This window comes from Macrotis lagotis, chromosome X (genome assembly GCF_037893015.1).
Source record: "Macrotis lagotis isolate mMagLag1 chromosome X, bilby.v1.9.chrom.fasta, whole genome shotgun sequence".
NCBI classification, from domain to species: Eukaryota; Metazoa; Chordata; class Mammalia; order Peramelemorphia; family Peramelidae; genus Macrotis; species Macrotis lagotis.
Genome location: NC_133666.1, coordinates 105,094,462 through 105,112,659, shown reverse-complemented (window position 1 = coordinate 105,112,659; position 18,198 = coordinate 105,094,462). Strand labels below are relative to the sequence as shown.

Here is an 18,198-nt window from a genome sequence, read left to right as displayed (position 1 = left end):
ATTCTGGATATCTCAGTCATCTGCTGAGTTTCTATCTGTGATGCTAGAGTGGTACTCAATGTTGGTACTCAATAAGAACAAAAAAACTACTGTTGAGAGTAATATAAATCTTTTTAAAATGTCCAACTATCAGAAGGTTCAAGTCAATTCACAAAACTGACTTAGTGCTGTTTGTATAGCCATATGTTACATGTCTACAGGCTACATTCTGAGTTAAGACAACAGATTGGCCTAAACTATAAATCAGCTTTTGTTTTCTGGAAAGCTATCAAAGTGGTTGTCTGTCTTGATTGGTGCTATTTACTGTGTTTTGACTAATTAACCCAAACATCTTTACAATGTATCACAGCCAGAACTCCTTCCCAAAGTCATGCACTATCTCTCCAGTTCTTTCACAAATGTGTATGACATTCTTGGATCACTCTTTTTAGATAATAGGTGGGTATTTTTTTATAGAAAGATGGGCAGAGGGGCAGCTTAGGTGGTGCAGTGGATTGAGTACCAGTCCTGGAATCAGGAGGACCTGAGTTCAAATCCTGCCTCAGACACTGGATAATTACCTAGCTGTGTGACACTGGACAAGTCACTTAACCCTTGGTGAATTAATATCTTAAAAATCCAAAAGAAGAATGCCTTGTTTCATTTAGACTTGTCCAAATCCTTTGCTCAGATCTATTTTTCCTACCTCCCAAGAAGTCAGTAAGGTGTTGAATATATAAACATAGGAAAACTGACCTTTCTAGCAGATATTCAGATAGTCCCACACAGTAGTGCTTATGATTTCTGAGTCAGAAGGGGTAGAAGATAGGTTTTTGTCATTGTTCCAAAGGAAGAGACAAAAGCTCTAGGGATTTTATTTTCATTTCAGCTTGTCAGAGGTTTCAGTTACTGATGTCAGAGGTGATGAGTTGGTTGAATACTTAATGCTATTGAAATAGCATTTATGAGAACAGTCTCTTATTTCATTGTAATGATAGAGATGAAATGATTAGCGGGCCTTTTTTATTATACATTTGTTATCTGAAAGTACTTTCCAGTTAGTTTGATTGGTTAGCTCATTAAAGTTATACATCTCTATTAAGTTAGCACTGAAGCATAGAGGTTTGGGAGCTAGAGGGTTCATATATTTCATATATGATTTCAGCATTCACTCTGCTATTCAATTTAATCTTTTGTACTTGTTTCCCAACTACAGAGTGGTAATAATTTGCCTACTTCACAGGAATGATAAAAATAAGTAGATAAAATGATCCATATTTTTAGTTTTTTGGTAGAAAAGTACATATAAAGTCATCAATAAATAATATTTATTATTTTTAGTATGATTCCCTGGTTCTGGGAGTAGTCCACTAGGCTATGATTCTTTAATTGTTGATTAATGTTTAATAAATGCTGGGTTTTTATTTCCCACTTTTTCTCCCTCACCAGTTTCTCTCTCCATTCCCTCCTTTCCTTCCTCTTCTTTCCATCTCTCCCTCTCTTTTCTTTTTCCTCTCCCTCCCTCCTTCCCTTTCTTCTTTTCATTTGTCCCTTAACTCCCTCCCTCCCTCCTTTCTCCCTTCTTTCCTCCTCTCCCTCTATTCTTCTTTCTCTTCCTTCCTTCCCTTTCTCTGTCTCACTCTTTTTTCTTTCTTAACTTTCTTCTTTTATCCCCCAGATTAAAGTTATGAAATGTATTAGAAGTATCACCCTTTACATTATAGGTTAAAATTATTCTCTGCTTTCTAAACCAAATTCTTCAACTTTGACTACTTTTGAGAGTACTTACTTCATGACTTCATGTAATTAACAAAGGCTTGCTAATTTTGTTAGTTGCATAAAGAACTAACCTCCCCTTGTTCTAACCATATTGAGACCTTTAAAAGATAGTTTGTTGGGGGGAAAATCAATCTGATTGGTTACTTGGCATAATGTCAATAAATAAATCCAACTATTGACATTCAAAAAACAACACTGGGTATATTGGTATTATGTAGATATAAGCTCATTCAAAATATAAACACTTCCTAAACCTATTTTAGATGATGTTTTAAAAGTCTAAAGTTATTTATGAAGTTGCAACAGGTTAAACTTGAAAAAATCAAGTATTATATACATAAATATGAGCTATCTTCATTACCATTATCATTAAGAGCAACAACATTAATTACTATAATTCCTGGGGTTTTTTAAGGTCACTTTTTCCCTATCTTCCTCTAAAAGGGCAAAAACTCTAATTTTATTTGGGAGTATTTATAAAAGACTCATGAAGATTCCTTTGTGGCTTTGAAGGTTTCCCCTAACAAAATCATTGAAACCTATTTTGTTAAACTTATTAGCTCTACTAGGTAAAACTGACCTATTGTGTAACTTGTTCTTGTTTCTAAGAGTTGTTCCAAAATAATTTTTCAAATCTATTTATAAAAATTGAATGAGATTCTCAGTAGAGAGGAAAGGAGAAGTAAAGAAACTTCCTTTTAGTATTAACTGATTTCACAGGTCCATTCTATCTCTAACATTCTGTGCTCTAATGAGGGCAAAGATAAGATCTATTTTGAAGTCAAAAAAAAAAAAAGAGGAAAAAACCCTAATGCTTATATGGAAAGTGGCTTAATTATTTTGATTATAAATAAAATCCTTTTCTGACAGTATATACAAAGATATTTGAGTGATAACAATTACTAAAACCATAGAATAATATAGACCTTGTTAGGGTAGAGCCATTATAATATATGGAGAAAAGAATGACTTGGCCAACTGTTTAATTCATTGACAATAAGACTGAAAGTGGGCATATAATTTCCACCTTTCCCAACAGGAGGGTGATATTAAAGGAGATCTTGTGAGTTTAATATTAGACTCCAAAATTGAGTCATGTTCTTGTTTATTTGTTTCTAGGATGGGATCATTTTATGCTCCTTGCCTCCCAGCTATCAACATACTCCGACTGCATACATCCATGTACTTTCAGTGCTGGGCTGTGATGTGTTGTAATGTTCCTGAGGCCAGGGTCTTCAAAGCCTCCAAGTCCAATAATTTTTATTTGGCTATGCTTCTGCTTATCCTATTCTTGTCTACAATGCCAGTACTGTATATGATTGTTTCCTTCCCACCATCTTTCGATTGTGGCCCATTCAGGTACCTTACTTTTGAAACTCTGTTTTTACTTATTGTAAAATGAGATTGCTGTACATTTGCAAACTCTAATGCTATTCCCTCTTCTTCCCACTCGCACATAGAGGCAAAATTGTTTAGAAGGTCCTAGACTCAATAAAATCCTGGAACAATGAGTTCTAATGCCAGCTCTTCTTGTGGGCTCATAAGTATGGGAGCCATACCTAATGAATTCCTTAACAACTCCAGATCTAAATGTGAATGAATAGTGGTGCAGAGACATTTCCAATTCAAAGGGTAATGGAAGCAATTAGTGAAATTATAACTAGGTTAGCTTCTTAGGGCACATTACCTAAATTCCCATGCCACCAGGCAGATTTTTCTGTGTCAGTTGGAAAGGTACTCTTTCCTACAACCCAGAAGTACAGAAAGTACAGGTTATCCCAGAGGTCACCTAATAAAAGTTGAATTATCCTTCAGAATGGTATAGCTCTAGTTGTGAGAAATAATGAATAAAAAGTAGGACCATACATTTGTGAACAGAAGAATGTACAAAAATGAAAGTATAACAGAAAGAGAGAAAGAGAGAAAGAGAGAGAGATTGTAGAATCTTAATCCACAAGCATTTAATTGCCTACCATGCTCCAATCACAGCTACTGAAGATACAAGATAAAAATGAAAAAGTTCCTGGCTACAAGAAACTTATATTCTATCATATGAAAGCATCACACACATATAAACATATATAAACAAATATATATGCATATATATGTGTATATATGGAGAGAGAGAGAGAGAGAGAGAGAATTGATTGATGAGGAAGGGATAGAGGGGAAGAGGGCATTAGGAACTGGAAGTATGAGGAAAGTAATGTTTCAGTTGACTCTGGGTTTTTTTAGGTTTTTTTGCAAGGCAAATAGGGTTAAGTGGCTTGCCCAAGGCCACACATCTAAGTAATTATTAAGTGTCTGAGACCGGATTTGAGCTCAGGTACACTTGACTCCAGGGCCAGTACTCTGTCCACTGCACCACCTAGCTGCCCCTCAGTTGACTCTTGAAGGAAAATAGGCATTCAAAAAAACTAAGGTGGGGGTGGATAGAGCACTGGCGCTGGAGTCAGGAGTACCTGAGTTCAAATCTAGCCTCACACATTTAATAATTACCTAGTTGTGTGGCCTTGGGCAAGCCACTTAACCCCATTGCCTTGCCTTGCAAAAACTAAAAAAAAAACTAAAAAAAAAAAACAAACTAAGGTGAGGAATTCATTCAGACAGAGGCAACAGTCATTAGCTAAGGCATGGGAATGGGAAATTTGTACTGTTGTTGGAGAAGGTTACTGAACTCATTTTTAGGACTTTACATTTATCTAAATTAAATTCATATTAGTAGATTTGGCTCATCACTATAGCCTACTGAAATCTCTATGAATCCTGAGAGAGAGAGAAGGAAAATGATCCTGATTTTCACACATGCTCCCCAGTTGCCAATGATAAACTTTTGACATCCATAATCAGAAAAAGGCATAAATATGAGTTACTACCCCATTTGCAAATTGTTTATTTTATGCTTCTCACTATAACATAGTTTCCAATTGATCCCATGATTGAGTAAATTCATATATTGGACAAGGAAAATTAATGCCATAAGCCCTCTTAGGAGTGAGTAATCAAAGACTGAGTAATGAGAAAGTTAGCCACTGATTAGCATGCACTTGATGGGTCAACCTTAGTTAGGGAACTGGAATGGGACAATAATGATAGTAGTAGTATTTGTATAATTTCTTTCCATGGGGTCATAATTACTCAGATCCTCTACCCGAAGCTAACTGTCCTCACATAAGTTAAACTACTAGTTGGGTCTCAGTGGACTTGAACAAGATGTTGAGTAATGAGTTCCATTTTTTGAATTGTAATAAATAATATAGAGAATGACCATCTAGAGGCTGAAGACAAAATTACAGCCTTAGACCATAGCACAGTCTTAAGAAGCTGGGGCATTTTGTAACCCTCTCAATCTAATACCATCTCCCTTCATTTTATAGAGGAGGAAATTGAGGCCCAGAGAATTTAAGTGAGTTGCCCAAGATGGCACAGGTAGTAAGAAAGAAAGAATTTGAATAAAGAGCCTGGAGTAATAAGTAAGATTCATCTTCCTAAGTTTAAGTCTTGCCTTAGACACTTACTGGCTATGTGATCCTGGGAAAGTAACTTAACCCTGTTTGCCTCAGTTTCATCATCTGTAAAATGAGCTGGAGAAGGAAATGACAAATCAATTCAGTATCTTTGCCAAGAAAACTCCAAATGGAGTCACAAAAGGTCAGTTATAACTAAAATGATTGAATAGCAACAACCTCTTACTCCAAAGTCAGTGTTCCTTCAATTGTACCATTCTGTACTTTTTTGATTCTTCTTTACACATGACCTCTGTATCACTTTGTTTTTCATCAGTCTGTGAGAGTAAGAAGAGGAAGTTTAAAAAAAAGGGGAATAATTTTTCAGCTTTTTTGTCTATTTGTAACTTTCTTGAATATTTATTAAAATGATTGGCAGATTGGCATTTGAGATTATTGCTGGTTCACATTTTGTTATTGTATATTTCTTTTGTTAAAATTACAAATATATAGATTATATGTCAGCAATCAAAGAATGGCTTCCTTCAAAGAAAACTATGTGAAATAAGAGAAAAATAAGCAAATTTAGTAATGATTGACAAATTAATCTTCAAATTCTATAGAATCTAGCCAAATAAATATAATTTATTAGTTTTATTTGCTAATCCACTAAGATAAACAATTGGGAAACTAAGACAATAAAAAACAAAACTCATAATTCTTAACCTCAAAATTCTATGTTTTAAGAATATCCTCTTGGATTGCAGGGGTTTGTAAAGTGATGATGATGAAAAGGAAATAATGAGTGAAAAATCACTTTTTTTAGAGGTTTAGCAGAGAAGGGAAGAAAAAAGGATACACAGTAGTAGCATGGGACAGTCAAGGAAAAAGTTTTTTTTTAATTGTGGTATTTTCATGAAACTGGTTATAGGTGTGTGTGTGTGTGTGTGTGTGTGTGTGTGTGTGTGTGTGTGTGTGCGTCTATAAGTATGGAAGAAGGAAGAGGAGAATGAAAGAAAAGAGATGGAAAAAAGGAGAGGAAATGAGGAAGAAGAAAGGAGGAAGAAAGAGATAAGGGGAAAAGGCAAAGAGGAGCAGAGAAATGAAGAGCAGAGAGGGATATTTTGTTTTGTTTCTCAAGGCAATTTGGTATTTCATCTCAGTGAGAAGCAAACATGATTATGTTAAGAGAACCATGGATTATGTGTTACCAAATTTTCTTTCTCTGTTCTTGGGCAGTGTTAGAGCATCATTTTCAGTTTTGCTAGTATTAGTGCCACATGTCTGTAGGTAGCAGGATATAATTTGGAAGACTCTATTTGAAGTCACAGACATTTGGGTTTGAATTTTGACTCTAGTTCTTAACTAGCTGTGTGCCCTTGAGTAAATAACTTTATATCTCTGAGCCCCAGTTAGGTCATCTGTTAAATAAATATATTTTATTGAAAGTTTGAGTTGCATTTGAATTGAAGGCTATTGAATTTATATCATAAGGCTGTTGTTAGACTACATAATGCTTATAAAAGAAGCCATTCAAATGGTAAAGACCTTCACAAAAGTCAGTTGTTATCTTTTATCTTCTTGTTTTTCAGCGGCAAAAACAGAATGTTTGAAGTCATTGGTGAAACTCTGGAGCATGATTTCCCCAGCTGGTTGGCAAAAATCTTACGGCAGCTCTCTAACCCTGGACTTGTCATTGCTATCATTTTGATCATGGTGTACGTATATTTCTGTTAAGAGAAAAGCCTTTATAACTCTCTTCTCCTCTCCCACCACTACCCCTTTCCTTTCTCTTTACTTTCCTACATTCTTAGATTCCCAAAGGTCTCAATAAAACCAAACTAAGTTTAGGATTGATTACTTTATGGTAAGGGTCTGAAATTCATGACCCTTAATCTTGATCCTTTTGGATGTGATTCAGGCTTCCACATCTCTTTTCACCATTTAGGATTAAATAACTTGTCTACAACTGGCCAAAATAATAATTAAAACATACAACAAAAGGGAACATTATAATGATAAATCTAATCAGGAAACTGAATTTCACCCTTCTCCCCTACCTCTCAAACCCATGGAGCAGATGGCATTGAATAAACAAACATAATGATCCTGAATTTTAGAGTTAGTCTGAACTTTGAGTATCCTCTGGCCATTTTTCAGAGCTGAGGACCTTAAAGGTCATAGACATTAGAAGCACTAGCACTAGTGGGCCATACATAAATGTTTATTTATGAAATAGAATCATAGGATTCTTGGAAATATCATCTACTCCTTCCTCATGTATGCAAAACACTTAACCCTTGCCTCCTCTCACTCCCTTGAGACATTGATACTTCAAAAAAATAAGAACAAACTATAGGCTTGCCAGTACAACAGAACATAAGGTTTGAAACTAGGAACATGAAGAGGGAGAAGGACATGAGGAAAGATCATTAGAAGTTCATAGAAAAGAGTTCATAGGTTCATAAATTCTCAGAGGTAGGACTTCTCAGGTCACCTAGCAGTTCACTGATCAAGACCCAACATACCCATCAATCTTTCATTCAGTCTTTTCTTGATAATAGCTATTTGAGAGGAGGGTACCACTAGAATTTTGTTAGAATGAATACATTCTTGGAATCAGGAAGACCTGAATTAAGATCTTCCCTTTGACACTTTAATTCACAGGCAAACTATTTAACTTCCTTGAAACTCAGTTTCCTTATATGTAAAATTAAAGAGTTGGACAAGATGGCCTCTCTTCTCTAATGAGAATGTAATAAGGCAAAATTGTGTGACCTTAGACAAGTCATTTACTTTCTAAGGATTTCTCTTTTTTAATTAAGTATTAGACAGAATGATTTCTAAAACAGAAAATTTTCTGATTTTAATAGTTCTTGGTTTATCACAAAGGAAAAAAGTTTTCTAAAAAATTCTGAATGTTATTTTACTTTATTTTTTCAGTTACATGCAAAGGTAGTTTTCAACATTTGTCTTTTAGTAAGCTTTTGAGTTCCATATTTTCCTATCTCCCTCTTTTCCCTCCCTCTCCCCAAGACTGCATGTATCTAAGTTATATGTTTACATTCATGCCAAACATATTTTAATATTCTTCATGCTGTAAAAGAAGATTCAAAACAAAAGGGGGAAAAACATGAGAAAAAGAAAAAACAAAACAAGTTTTAAAAAGTGAAAATAGTATGATTTGGTCTGCATTCAGCCTCCATAGTGTTTTTCTCAGAACGTGGATCGTATTTTCCATCACAAATCTTTTTAGGATTGTCCTTAATCACTAAACTGCTAAGAAAAACTAAGTCCATCATAGTTGATCATAACAGATTGTTTCTGTTAATGTGTGAAATTCACTCCTGGTTCTGCTCACTTCATTCAGCATCAATTCATGGAAGTTTTTCCAGGCTTTTCTGAAGTCCTCTCACTCATGATTTCTTACAGAACAACAGTATTACATTCTTTGCCACTACAAAAAGAGTTGCTACAAATATTTTTGTAGGTCTGTTTCCCATTCCCATTTTTATGATCTCTTTGGTATATAGATCTAATAATGGTATTGCTAGATCAAAGGGTATATGAACAGATTTATTGTCCTTTGGGTATAATTCTAAATTGTTCTTCAGAATGGGTGGATGAGGGGCGGCTAGATGGCGTAGTGGATAAAGCACCAGTCCTGGAGTCAGGAGTACCTGGGTTCAAATCCGGTCTCAGACACTTAATAAAATTACCTAGCTGTGTGGCCTTGGGCAAGCCACTTAACCCCGTTTGCCTTGCAAAAACCTAAAAAAAAAATGGGTGGATGACTTCACAATTCCATCAACAGCAGATTAATGTTCCAGTTTTCTCACATCCCCTCCAGCACTTCTCATTTTCCCTTTTTGTCATTTTAGGCAATCTAATAGGAAATGGCACCTCAGAATTGTTTTAACCTACATTTTTCTAATCCATAATGATTTAGAGCATTTTTTTCATGATCATAGATAGCTATTCTTTATCTGAAAACTGCCTGTTCATATCCTTTGACCTTTATCAATTGGAGAATGACTTGTATTATAAATTTGACTCAGTTCTCTATATATTTTAGAAATGAGTTCTTTACCAAAACACTAGCTGTGAAAGGAAAAAAATTCTTGATAGCATTAGGGGTAACTAGATAACACTCTAACAGACCATTTTGAACAAATGCAGAATAGAGATCTCAGGGCATTTTTTTTTTAGGTTTTTGCAAGGCAAACGGGGTTAAGTGGCTTACCCAAGGCCACACAGCTAGGTAATTATTAAGTATATGAGACCGGATTTGAACCCAGGTACTCCTGACTCCAGGGCAGGTGCTTTATCCACTGTGCCACTTAGCCACCCCTCAAGGTATTTTTAAGTCTATGATAGCAACAATCTGCATAGGAAGGTTAGTAATATGGGTTACTTAAAGCTGTGAGTTGTGTTAAGATGTATAAAATGTACTTCCATAGTTAGGATACTAAGATTTAGTAGGATTTGCATTCAGAGATTGCTATGGATTACTATCCTAGAGTTTTAAAATGTATATTTTGGGGGGGTGGGGTTCAATCTAATGCTAGCTTTGATAAAATTTAAGTATGATATTCTCTCACTATCTTTTGGAGTCACTAGGTAGAATAGTTGGATGGTGAAGTGGCCTTGGAGACAGGAGACAGGAGACTGTAGATATAAATACAAATCCTTGATCAAACACTTACCAGTTCGGTAACCCTGGGCAAATAACTTAACCTTTCTTAGCCTCAGTTTCCTCATTTATAAAATGGTGATAATAGCACTTCACAAGACTATTGTGACGATCAAGTGAAGTAATATGTAAAGCCCTTTGCAAGTCATTAAGTGATATGTAAATGGTAATTATTATTAATTTAAATTAAATTAGCAAGGGGAATAATTGTCTTTTGGAGATTTTGAGCTACTTAATAGACAATTGAACTGTATGTCCATATAGATAACTCAAAATTCAAAATGTCCACAATAGAACTCATTATCTTTTCTCCCTAAACCTATTCCTTCTCCAAATTTCCTTGTTTCTATTGAGGTCACAGGTTTACAATCTTTGTGTCATCCTTGAATCTTCAATGTCATTCATCCCACATACCCATTAAAGACATATTTTTGCTACTTCCGCAACATCCCCTTCTTTACATCCATACAACTACCAATCTAAATCAGACCACTGTAATAGTTTTCTTAATTGACTCAGATCTCCCCCCATTCCTATCTATTCCCTAAACAAGAAGTGTCAAACATGGGGCAACACTTTCAAGTGCCCCAACTAAATTAGAATGCAATTGGGAAATATTTAACAAAATAAATAAAATACAGTAGAACATAATATTAACAATGTGATTTTTCTAAGTCAATATACAGTCCCTAGTGATATATATATATATATATATATATATATATATATATATATATATATATAGAGAGAGAGAGAGAGAGAGAGAGAGAGAGAGAGAGAGAGAGTTTGTTGGTTCTTCTTTTTAAGTTCAGCAGCATTGCCAAAATGATTTCACTAAAATGTATGTTACTCTTCCACACAATTAATCCCAATGTTTCATATTACCTCTAGGATAAAATAATAATTTTTCTGTATAGCAAAAGAGCTCTCTACAACTAGCTTTCATCTGTGTTTCCAGTCTTATTACATAATACTCCCATTCCATTCTAGTCAAATTGGCTTTATTGTTCTTCAGACATTACTCTCCATTTCCCATTTCTATGCCTTTTCTGTGAGTGTACTCAGTACCTAGAATGTAATCCCTCCATTCTCCACTTCTTTTTATTTTCTTTAACTTTTTATTGTTTCTTCTCCTTCCCTACCCTCTCCCTTGAGACTCAATTGAAGACCTGACTTCTACTTCTTCTACTCCAAATATATTTTTCTTATATATAGCACATATTTGTGTGCATATTATTCCCCCTCCCTTTCAACACAGTAAACTCCTTGAGCCCAGGAATTATTTCACTTCTGTCTTGGTTACCCCTGCACCTAAAACATAGTAGATACTCATGAACATTGTTGCTTATTAATTGACCAACTTTTGGTTCACTAAAGTCATGTGTTGAATATTATTTTTTATCCTGTTAGTTAACAGAAAAGAAATGATGAAACCTAGAGTAATTCAATGATTTGCCTGCCGTTCTAGTTAGTGGCAGACACGACCTTGTCTCTTGATTACTAAGACAGCACCATCCAGTGGTTAAAGTGAAACCTGAATGTGATTTACAAGTCTAGCTTTCTTCTGAATTTATGGTAAGAGAGACCTAGAGAGTTTGTTTTATTGAGTAGATTCCAGCAATGATTGACAGACTGTGCAAAAAAGTTCAAGTTCTCATATTACTTAGATAAATACCAATTTAGACTGAGCCAAATCATATAAGTAATTGCCTTACTAGTGCCAGATGGCTCACAAACATTTTAATCTAGGAAGTTTGTGAGTAGAGGAACTGTGTTCCATCGCCAGTTATCAACCTCAGAAAACAATGTTAAATATATATTTATCTGCCTTCAAATCCATACATTAGAAGAGATTAACATCTTTCTTTTTATAGATTCATTTGATTGATACGAATCAAATTGTCCAATTCTAGGTATCTTAAAAGTTCTGAGTTGCTTTTTAAAATAATTAGGTACTAATTTCCAAAAGTAAATGAGCAAATTATATGAAACATCTATGTTAATAAAAAACAGGGATGAATTAGATAAATAGAAGACATTAATGAAAAGAATGATTTTTTAAGTTGGCAAGTACCAACTGTTCACTGTTACATCAGTGAATCATTAAAAATTGGTAAGAAATGAGAGAGTGAAATAGAAGGTTCCAGTGCTTAAATTAACATAATAATAATAGCATTTATATAGTTCTTTAAGATTTGTAAAGTGCTTTATAAATATTATTTACAAAAATTCTGGGAGATAGGTGCTATTATTATCCCAATTATATAAATGAAGAAACTGAGATATGTAAGAAAACTTACCCAAGGTCATAGAGTAAGTACCTGAGGCAGAGTTTGAATGTATAACTTTCTGACTTCAAATTCCAGGTTCCATCTACTACCTTGTTTATCTGCCTTTAAGAAGAGAAGTTGGCTAAGGAGGTAGGGAAGTGTCGGGTCCCAAACATGAGAATAGGAACCTTGATTCCAGTTTTGACCTCTGTCATAATTTGTATGAACTTGGACAAGAAGTCCAACAGGTCTTTGGACCTCAATTTCTTCTTATTATTAAGTTTCTTCATTGTTGTAAAATTCTATGCTTTTAAAAACTCAATTGTTTTTAAAAATTGTCTGAGAGAAAAGAAACTATCTTATTTTCCTCTCCTTTTAGTTTGACTATCTATTATCTCAATGCTGCCAGCAAGGTACAGAAACTTGGAAACTTGGAATTAAAGAAGAAGATGAAGATGGTAAGATATTCATTGTATGGAAATATTGTCTCATTACTTTCAAATCAGAGAAAAGACTAAGATGTGAAGTGTTTCATCTCATTTTCTTTTCTTTGTACAGCAAGCAGAGGAGAACAAAATAAGAAACAAGAAAATGGCAGCTGCAAGAGCAGGTTAGAAATAATTTTGTGACAACATTTTGTAAGTAGATTCTTTTCAAGAGACATTTTGGTAGAATATATGGATCAAGGTGATGGTAGTAGTAGTAGTGGTATTAGTGTCCAGGACAATATACTTATATACTATGCAGTAAATACAAGTAATAGCCATTAGACAAGATAAAGAAATTAAAATAAAAAGACAGACAAAGAGGAAACAAAACCATCTCAATTTACTAATGACATAATAGTTGACTTGGAAAATCTTAGGAATCAGCAAAGAAAGCTCACAAAAATGAATGTCACTTGTAGTAATAGTAAAATTTGAGAAGAAATGATAGAGAAATTCTATTCAAAATAACTAAAAAATGCCTAAAGTTTCTGAAAATCAACAATTTGCCAAGTTACTAATGACTCATATAAATACAATTACAAAATGTTCCTTAAAGACATATTTAAATATCTGAAGGGAGTAAGCCTAGACTGTTTGGATAAAATGAAAATCATAATAGTATATAAATTAAATTATACATTTAGTTCTATATCAATCAAACTATTTTCTAGAAAAGACAAATAATAACAAAATATTTAAAATCTCAAGGGGAAGTTTAAAAAATGGAATTACGTGAATAGATCGAAAATTATGCCATTTATAGTAATTATCAAGCTTATTTAATACTCATTAAAAATAAAAGTATATCAGTAGGCTAGATTAGATAAGTTTGAATCAGGAATAATAAAACACAAACTCCTGACAAAAATTGCTTTGATAACTGGAAAGCATATTGATAGAAATTGGGTTTAGAAAATCACTTTCAGGGGCGGCTAGGTGGAGCAGTGGATAGAGCATTGGCCTTGGAATCAGGAGTACCTGGATTCAAATCCAACCTCAGATCCTTAATAATAATTACCTAGCTGTGTGGCCTTGGGCTAGCCACTTAACCCCATTGCCTTGAAAAATCTAAAAAAAAATCACCTTCACCATATGATACAATAAATTCAAAATTGAGCTAAATATTAAATTTACAGCTATGACTGGAGGAAGAATTCTTAAGTAAATATGAGCTAGAAGTAACCACAAAAGATAAAATAGATAATTTTTCTTCAAAGTGAAAAGTAATTAATTCACCTCTGATAAGAATGGAAACAAAAGTCAAAAAATCTTTATATTAAATATCTCTGATAAGATCTGATTTTCAAGACAGAGGACTAATACAAATATATAAAATAGAAAGTCATTTTTTGATAGATAAGTGTTCAGAGGAAAAGAACAAACAATTCTCAGAAGAACTGCAAACTACCATATTTCTCCATGTAAGACACACTTTAATTTGGGGGTCCAAAATTTGAAAAAAAAATGTATTATTGAACTCGTTTTGTTCATAATGAAATTAAAGGACCTTCTGCTCATAGCTTTTAGGCATCTTTTGGGCAAGTCTGGTGTGTGTGCTCATACTTAGTCCATTCCATTTCATGATCCAATCAGTCACTTCCTTTTCATCAGTAATTCTTGCCTCATACTAAACCATCTTTGTGGACACAGGAATTCCTATGCTCTTCAATCCATCTCTTCAATTCCCTCTCTAATTCAGGCCATTTTTCTGACTTGTCTCTCATGGTCTTCTTCTCCTGGGGTATTTTCAGTAGGGTTTCTTTTTCCCATAGGCAGTCTTAGATTGTTTTCTCAGTTGGAGAAGGACCAAGCTCACATTCAGAAGCATGATTTCCATTCACTTTTGCAAACTGGATCACTTTGAAATTGAATTCAGCACTATACAAAAATCTTTTCTGAGCCATTTCTGGGCAGAACATGGCAAAATGTAACTAATATACTAGTAACAAATGTGAAACAATGAACACAAAGACAAGTACAAAAAAGCAAGATATGCAGGTAAAAAAAACTACAGCCACTGTATAAGATGCTCCCAGTTTTCAGACCCCAAATTTTTCAAAAAAGGATGCATCATATACATGGGGAAATATGGTAGTAACTTTATGAAAGATTGCTTCAAATCACTGAAAAAAGAAAAAAGCATTTCAAAATTTTTAAAAAAGTCTGAGGTTTTACTGCACACTCCATAATTTGACAAAAATGACAATATTTAGTAATAGTGTAGAAAGACAATCAGTTATTGCACTGTTGGTAAAACTATGAATTGTCCTAATCATAATTCAGGATCATAAGTGCCCATACCCTTTGACTTAGACATCACATGCTAGACTTAAATATCAACTTCTGCCTTTTTCTCTTGTCTTGTCCAACCTTTCATATTCTCCTGGTCTTCTTACTCTGAGCTCCACCTTTTACCCAAAACCATAACTAGAGTGCAAAGACCAAGATTTTGTCTAAGTGGGGTGGGATGGGGATATTTAAAGGGTGCTGATAGAACTTACAACTCTTATAGACTTTAGCACCTAATTGACAAGAATATTTACTAAAAATGGGAAGTTGCAAGCTGACAAACTTCTTCTCCGGGTATTCTACTCAAAGTTTACCGCCTCTATAATGCCTATGATGCCCAAAGTAGAAAGTGTCTCCAGGCAGAAGCCTTATTATATCTTATTATATCCATCCCCTTAACCAATATATATATATTGAAAAGTAGATTTGAGGGTGCTTTTAAGTGTGATGATTGCATTGAACCACAAAATATCATAGTTATGACTGCCTTTTGTTCATGTCATCCTCTTCCTCCAAGCGCTCCCATCTTCCATTAGTGTAGAATTTTAAGTCTTGCAATACAATAAACTAAACAAAGAATTTACTGATCTTTTGTATCACCTATATTTCCAAATGAAACCCTTCCTTCTCCCCCTCCCAGAAAGCCATATTTTGTAAAGAACAAAAAGGGGCAAATAGTTCAGCAAAGTTATCAAACATAGCAACTATATTATATAAATTTTTCTACAACTATGGTGGGAGCACTTCTGGAAAATGGGAGGGAGAAAGGGGTATATTTCCTTATTCTTTCTTGGAGCCATTTATTCAGTTTTGATTATTTTGCTGTTATTGTGCTTGCCAGTTACAAAGTTCATTGTATTTGTTGTTTTCCTAATTGACTTTACTTTGCATCAATTCATATGGTTCTTTCCATGCTTCTATTTTCATTACATTCATCATTTCTACTCCTCAATCAATGTACATTTAGAGAGTTGAATTAATCAACCCCTTAGATCACTTTCTGGTATAGCACTATGGTTCCTTATCTTTTCAGTTCTTAGCAATTAGAAAAAAAAGAGTTATAATATAAATATTTTATAAATATATAAATGGGAATTTTTTTAATCCCTGACCTCCTGGGAATAAATGTCTGCAAGTGGAGTTTCCATGTGCAAATTTGTGGAAATTTTAGTCACTGTCTTCCCCTGATTTCAAATTGCTTTGCAGAATTGTTGAACCAATTCACACAACTCTACTCACAGTACATTAGTGCACCTGGATTTCAGGGAGGTTGGGAGGCTCAAATGAGGAAATGGATGTAAAGCACCATGTAAATGTTAAAGAATTATATAAATGTCAGTTATTGGTATTGATATTATTAGTCTACAATTACCAGGACTCTTTTTCAGTGATTATTTTATTCTTTGAGTCTCCTACTAAACAATATTTATAGAGCAAATACATGGGTGTAAATATAACAATTGGACTGGAAGTTACTTTCTATTCCACTTGTTACATGCTTAAGTTTAATGCATTATTCAAACTTTCTTAAGCCTATATACTATATACAGTCTATATACAGTTATGTCTATATACTAACAAGCTGATATACTATTCACAAAACAATAATCCAGATCTGATTTATAGAGATTTCTGATTTCTGAAGTATAAATAAATTCTCATATTGAAATGTAATATGGGTTCTATCATGCAGGTTAGAGCTGACTCTAGCACCCCCTGTGTGCTCTTCCAACACTGACTATTTCCATTTTTGACATCTTGTTGAGAGGTGAAACCTCTTTTCTTTTATTAATAGCAATCTGGGGCAGTCTTTTATATGATTCTTAATAGTTTTAATCCTTATTTGATACTTACAATTACCCTGGTTCAATAGGTATTATTATCACCACTTTATAGGTGAGGGAAATAAAACTGGGGATTGACATGTTCCTAGGATTTAATGTAGGATTCATTGTGAGGCACCCAGGACTCTAAGTCTAGGATTTTCTAGCCACTCCTCCATATTGCTTTCAGGTCCTTTCTAGTCCTAAATTTTGTGATCCTTTGAATCTTCATTTTATTCATCACAAAAGAAATCAACATAGCATTTTAAAATGCTAGAATTATTAGGAAAAAATATATGTTAATGAAAATCAGTTTGCTCACCTTATTTTCTACAGAATTGCTGTGAGGATATGAAAATACTCTCTATGCAAAATTTTTATTTAATCATGTGTTACATATGGTATGCAATATGTTATAAAAATATGAATTTCAAATAAACTTATTTTCATTTATTATATAGAAGACTAAATTTTTATTTTCTTTTTTTCCATATGTTTGTTTCAGCAGCTGCAGCAGGTGGCCAGTAACCCTAACAGACACTCCTGGGACTCACAAATAACCCTAACCTTGGAAAGGAAGAATAATGAGTTGTCTGCATGTCCAAAAAACCTCCATGTTGTTATTTCAATCTTCTTCCTTATTTCTTTTGTCTTTCAAAGTCAAGCACATTTCCAACTATCTTTCTTTTTAAAAAAATTATTTTTTCTAGTTACATGTAAAAGCAAGTTTTAGTATTCATTTTAAAAAGTTTGATTCCACATCTCTCCCTTCTTCCCACCCCACAACCCCCTCATTGAGAAAGAAAGTAAATTGATATAAGTTAAAAATGTGTTGTCATGCAAAATGTTTCCAAAATAGTCATGTTGTGAAAGAAAACAGAGACCCCTACCCGGCAAAAAAGGAACCTCAAGAAAAATAAAGTTAAAAAAAAGATGCTTTAATCTCTCTTAAAGCTTAAGACTTAACAACTTAAAACAATCAGCTCTCTCTCTAAGGATGGATAGTGTTCATCATAAGTCTTGCAGAGTTGTCTTGGGTCACCATACTGCTGAGAAAAGCAAAGAAGTTATTCACAGATGATCATCCTACAATATTGCTGTTACTTCACATCTCACAATGCATCTACTCATATAAGTCTTTCCAGATTTTTACTGAGAGCATCCTGCTGATCATTTCTTATATCATTCCATCATAATCACATTCCACAATTTGTTCAGTCATTCCCCAACTGATAGGTATGCCTTCAATTTCCAATTCCTTGCCACCAGAAAAGAGCTATAAATATCCTTATACAATTAGGTTTTTTTCCTTCCAGGTTTTCATCTCTTTGGAATACAGACCTAATAGTGGCATTACTAGATCAAAGGGTATACGTGCTTTCACAGCCCTTTAGACATTGTAACAAATTGCTCTACAGAATGGTTGAAGCA

General features: G+C 34.0%; 1 protein-coding gene across 1 annotated transcript in view; it reads left to right on the top strand.

Moving 5' to 3' along the window:
* TMC1 (transmembrane channel like 1) overlaps positions 1-17,478 on the top strand; it is a 146,330-nt gene extending 128,852 nt beyond the window's left edge. The window contains exons 14-18 of the mRNA XM_074203763.1: positions 2,878-3,117; positions 6,797-6,922; positions 12,547-12,625; positions 12,726-12,777; positions 17,273-17,478. Of these exons, the coding sequence (XP_074059864.1) occupies positions 2,878-3,117; positions 6,797-6,922; positions 12,547-12,625; positions 12,726-12,777; positions 17,273-17,295 (520 nt within the window). The 3' untranslated portion in view covers positions 17,296-17,478. The remainder of the gene's footprint in view (positions 1-2,877; positions 3,118-6,796; positions 6,923-12,546; positions 12,626-12,725; positions 12,778-17,272) is intronic.
* The last annotated feature ends 720 nt before the right edge of the window (positions 17,479-18,198 follow it).